At 41.6% G+C, this 5,114-nt stretch overlaps 1 protein-coding gene across 1 annotated transcript; it reads right to left on the bottom strand.

Moving 5' to 3' along the window:
• Positions 1-301: 301 nt before the first annotated feature.
• On the bottom strand, positions 302-3,337 carry LOC102436869 (sulfide:quinone oxidoreductase, mitochondrial-like). The gene is made up of 3 exons (XM_014450612.2): positions 2,470-3,337; positions 2,015-2,193; positions 302-605 (listed from the first exon to the last, which is right to left on the bottom strand). The coding sequence occupies exons 1-3, from the start codon at positions 2,494-2,496 to the stop codon at positions 548-550; spliced, it is 264 nt and encodes an 87-aa protein (XP_014306098.1). The 5' UTR covers positions 2,497-3,337; the 3' UTR covers positions 302-547.
• Between the last annotated feature and the right edge of the window lie 1,777 nt (positions 3,338-5,114).

Raw genomic sequence — 5,114 nt, 5'->3', positions numbered from 1 at the left:
GGTGCCGCAGAGGGGCGGTGGTGGCCGAGCACTGGGCCCACCCCCTGTGCTCCCGCAGCACGTGCTCAGGGTGCTCACACACACTGTTTAACACACACTGTTTAAACCTTCTCCCTGGAATGACCCTGGTTTCCTGTGAATCCAAACGGGCTCGGGTGAAATTACACGAGCTATCCGCTGAATACACAGTCGATGGCAGAAAAGCTATTCCACCACCACCATCTTTTCCTCCCAAGCGCTATGACTTTTCATTCCACTAATCCAGATTTTAAAAATTTTTCGTAGAATCTCAATGACAAGCTTTTAGTTAAAAAATAGAAGTCTATTCCTTTATTTTAATATTTCCAAGGAACCAAGCTCATCCCAAGCAGCCTGGACAGTGGCTGTTGAGAGGGACTTGAAAGGGAGGCCTTGAGTCCCCGTCACCCAGCATCCAGCACTACACTCTTCACAGGGTTAGGTCTGGAGCTCTTCGTGCTGCTCTTGGCCAGTCTGACTGTGATTTTGGTCCAGAAGCCGCCCAGAGATAGCAAGGGTTGAGCCATCCTTAACTCATACCCAGGTGAAACAACTTCCGCAGAAAGGCTGGTCCTCCCCAGTGACCCCTGAAAGAAACGACATGGAAACGATATTTGCGTCAGAAAAGATGGGAGTGACCTCGGTCAGCAGGATGTTGAAAGGAAAGTCACATGGCTCACAGACATGCTCATCAGCACATAAAGCGAGATTTGTCTTGTGAGGTAGAAAGATCCTGTGACTAGGAGGCGACATGCTTCGAGTTCTGGTTTCGATATTGACTTGCTGTGTGAGCCTGGACACGCTCACTCAGTTCAGCAAACTTGCATGCAATCTCTACTACAGGCAAACTGCGATCCTCTCTGCTTTCATTTGCTTATAAATAAAGCATAGGTCCAGGTTTCTCAACCTTAGCCCTACTGACACTATGAAATAGCTATTTCTTCGTTGTGGAGACTGTCCTGTGCATTGTAGGGCATTTAGCAGCATCCCTGGCCTCTGCTCACGAGAAGCCAGTAGCATCCCCTCCAGCTGTGACAACCAAATATGTCTCCAGATATTGCCAAATGCCCCCTGAGGGGCAAAATCACCCTGGTTGAAAACCACTAGTATAAAAAGAAAAAAGAAAACCACTAGTATAGATACCCTGACTCACCTATCTCATAGTGGTTTGTACACGTCAAATGAGATTTTCATTGTTTGGAACTAAGAAGAATTATTAAATGTTCTTACTCTATTTATTCACTACTATGCCTACTATGTAGCTGTCTTTTAATGTGTTACCTCATTAATCCCCATCCTCTGAGGTTACTTTCATTTGCAGATAAAAAAGTTAAACACAGACCAGCAACGGGTGGGGGGTGGTTGGGGGGGATAAGAGATCAACCAAAGGACTTGTATGCATGCATATAAGCACAACCCATGGACACAGACAGTAGGGTGGTGAGGGCACATGCTGGGGGGTGGGAACAGCTGGGGAGAGGTCAATGGGGGGGAAAGGACACATATATAATACTTTAAACAATAAAGAATTTTTTTAAAAAAGTTAAATACAGAGAGTTTAAACAACTTGCCCTAAGACACACAGCTCGTAAGTGACCAACACAAAAACTACTTAACATGTAAAAACGATTTACCAGGATTTATTATTATCATGAATCCAGCAGTGAGAAAAAGCCAGAACATGAAAGAGAGAAGACTTGGTTGCTGCCAGTAATGAAGAGAAGAGGCTGTGAGCCCTGTGGCGGTGGATGCACTGCTCCCTTTCCTCACCCTGGGCAGCCTCTCTCCCACCAAGTGCGGCTGAGGATCCAGCACCCTTCGCAGGCTGCCGTCACCAGACCATAAGAAACGGCACAGTCAGGGGGATCCCACTGGCTGGTCCTGGGCTCCGGGTCATGATCTCTCCTGAAGCTGGAAGGCCTCCTTAAAACCATCACCCGGCACAAGTGGGTGCGCTAGACTAAAAGACGTGCCTCTCTCCCAGCAATGCACTTACTTTAGCATCATATTCCAGTACAGGAAGGGCATCATGTCGGCTTTCATGAGGTACATGGACAGTCTCTGTTTGCTCTGGTCAAAGGGGAAGGTCTCCAATGGCTGTAAGTTGTAGTCAAACTCCGCAAGAATCACGCGGTTGTAGCTTGTCACCAGTGGACACGACGTGTAGCCATCATACTAAAATTGTACATGAAACGGAGTTGGAAAGTGGCTTTTTTATGATGTTATATAGATACTTCAGAACTTATTCTTTACTCTGAGCAGTTGCAAATTTTTTTCTTTTTCTTTTTTTGTACCGTGAAAAATGGAGACTATATAACAAAAAGTAGTACTAAAGGCAACAACTGCTATGGCTATATTAGAGAAACTAATTAAGAAAGTGGCAACATTGTAGGAAAACACTGTTTTCACACAGAATGGAAGATGATAATTGAGACTCTGACTCTTACAAACCTTCTTCGTTGGTGCTTCATTCTTCATGATCAGAGAAATTGTTCTGTCAAGGATTCCTGACTGGGCAGCTGTAAGAGAAATGGAAAAGTCAGAAAAATATAAGCGTCTAGGTTTTTCACAAAACCTAATTTGCAGATAACTTTAACGTGAACCAGTTCAGAAGGCTCCATTCCCCATCCTTCTAAATTTTAACTAGAACACGATTCTTAGTATTTGAAGTTCTGGATACCAGAAGGGGCTCTTCAGTCCATCACAGGCCCACATAAGTGCCTCCACTCGTTTGACACTGACGAGCCAGCTCTCTCTAACAGGAGGACTGGCAATTTCAAACAAAAGGACTATAAGGGAGACAACACCCCAACCCCACCCGCCTCCTCCTAGGGTCCAGTGGGTGTCGCTTGATCTGTGTGCCCCGTGTCCCCTAGTTATCTGGGAGGTCCCTGTGTCCCAACCTAGATTAATAGCCTAAGTGTATCAATTAGGCAAAACAGTGAGCTTTCCTCTCTACTGGACTGCCCTGAGGTTGGACCAGATTAGATAGAAGATGATAGATAGATAGATAGATAGATAGATAGATAGATAGATAGATAGATAATAGATAGATAGACGTTTTTGCTTTTTGGTGGCAAGAATGGGAGACTGCCTTTTTTATTAGGAAAATTTTCCAACTCTGTCCTTCTTGTTTCATCTATCCCATCACACGTGCCACTTTTCTTCCTGGAGCATTTTTAGAGCAAACATCATAGCAACTCACCCATAAATATTTCTGTGTATATCTTTGATAGATGAGGAGGTATTTTTTTTTAACACAAACACAATAATATGCTTACACCCAAATTTCTAGCAATAATTCCTTAATATTATCTAATCCCAGAATAGTGTTCAGTTTTATTTTTTTTTAAATATATTTTATTGATTTTTTACAGAGAGGAAGGGAGAGAGATAGAGAGTTAGAAACATCGATGAGAGAGAAACATCGATCAGCTGCCTCCTGCACATCTCCCACTGGGGATGTGCCCGCAACCCAGGTACATGCCCTTGACCGGAATCGAACCTGGGACCTTTCAGTCCGCAGGCCGATGCTCTATCCACTGAGCCAAACCGGTTTTGGCAATAGTGTTCAGTTTTAAATTGGTGTTTGCCAGATGGGAGGGAGGTTGGGGGTGGGGCAAAAAAAGGGATTAAGGAGCACAAAATGGCCCTAGCTGGTTTGGCTCAGTGGATCCCAGGTTTGATTCTGGTCAAGGGCATGTACCTTAGTCGCAGGCTACTCACCAGCCTGGGCCCTGGTCGGGGCTTGTGCAGGAGGCAACCAATCGATGTGTTTCTTTCATATCGATGTTTCTCTCTGTCTCTCCCTCTCTCTTCCACTCTCCCTAAAAATCAATGGAAAAATATCATCAGTTGAAGATTAACAAAACAAAATATGCCAGTTATAAAAATAGTCACAGGAATGGACACCATAGGGAATATAGTCAATAATATTGTAATGACTATATAAGGTGTCAGATGGGGTGATCACTTCATAAGGTATATAAATGTATAATCACTATGTTTTACACCTGGAACTAACATAATATTGTATCTCAACTGTAATTGAAAAATATATTTTTAAAAATACTGCCCTTTTAAAAATACAAGCAGTTTGTGTCTTTAGAGATGGGAGACTGGATTGACTTTTGAGGAAAGATGGGTTACCTATCTATTGTAAAATGCTCATTAAAGTGATTATTCTGCAATTCCCAAAATCAGGGGTCAGCAAATTTTTCTGTAAAGCAAAATTTTAGACCTTGTGGGCCAAGAGGCAAAACCAAAGCTATATATAACAAGAGAAAACAAAAATTTTTATTAACAAAATTCAAAATGTAAAAGAAGTATAATAATAACTTTTTGTACTACTAATATAAGTCTACTAATGAGAAGAATGGAATTCTTCTTTTCTTAAGAATAACAAAGAGTCAGTGTTCCCTATCATCAAGTTGATTATAAATGTTCATCTGTAGAAAATATCTTAGCCAACTGTATGAAAACAAGCAGCAAGATGCATTTGGCCAGCAGGCTGTAGTTTGCTGATGCCCAAAAGAGCAATGAATATTTTACTGGAATGAGAGGATCCAAAATATAAGAAATAAGTAACTCTGCTTTAAAAATACTATCTATAATAATAAAATCATAATATGCTAATTAGACCGGACAGCAAAACGACCTCACAGACGAAGCCGGGACTGTGAGCACCAAGGCCAGCCGCTGCAGCTACGAGGGCCAAGCCTCTTGCAAGAATTTCATGCATCGAGCCTCTAGTTCAGTGGTTCTCAACCTTTTTAATGCTACAACCCTTTAATACAGTTCCTCATGTTGTGGTGACCCCCAACCATAAAATTATTTTGGTTGCTACTTCATAACTGCAATTTTGCTACTGTTATGAATCGTAATGTAAATATCTGATATACAGGATGTATTTTCATTGTTTGTGACCCACAGGTTGAGAACCGCTGCTCTAGTTATATATATATAAATACTATTATATACACATATATACATATATATTTATATATAGATAGATACTTAGTGTATATATATATATATACGTATATATATGTATATACATATATATGTATATACATATATACACATATAGGTACATA

Source organism: Myotis lucifugus, unplaced genomic scaffold (assembly GCF_000147115.1).
Source record: "Myotis lucifugus unplaced genomic scaffold, Myoluc2.0 scaffold_2886, whole genome shotgun sequence".
NCBI classification, from domain to species: Eukaryota; Metazoa; Chordata; class Mammalia; order Chiroptera; family Vespertilionidae; genus Myotis; species Myotis lucifugus.
The sequence above is the reverse complement of the archived record's forward strand: the minus strand, read 5'-3'. Positions and strand labels throughout refer to the sequence as shown.

Bases quoted from the DNA above. Each gene is read 5' to 3' on its own strand.
- LOC102436869 (XM_014450612.2), bottom strand. From the start codon at position 2,496: ATGAAGAATGAAGCACCAACGAAGAAG. The intron at 2,194-2,469 runs GTTTGTAAGAGT...GTACAATTTTAG, and splicing joins ATGAAGCACCAACGAAGAAG to TATGATGGCTACACGTCGTG. The intron at 606-2,014 runs GTAAGTGCATTG...CGTTTCTTTCAG, and splicing joins TACTGGAATATGATGCTAAA to GGGTCACTGGGGAGGACCAG.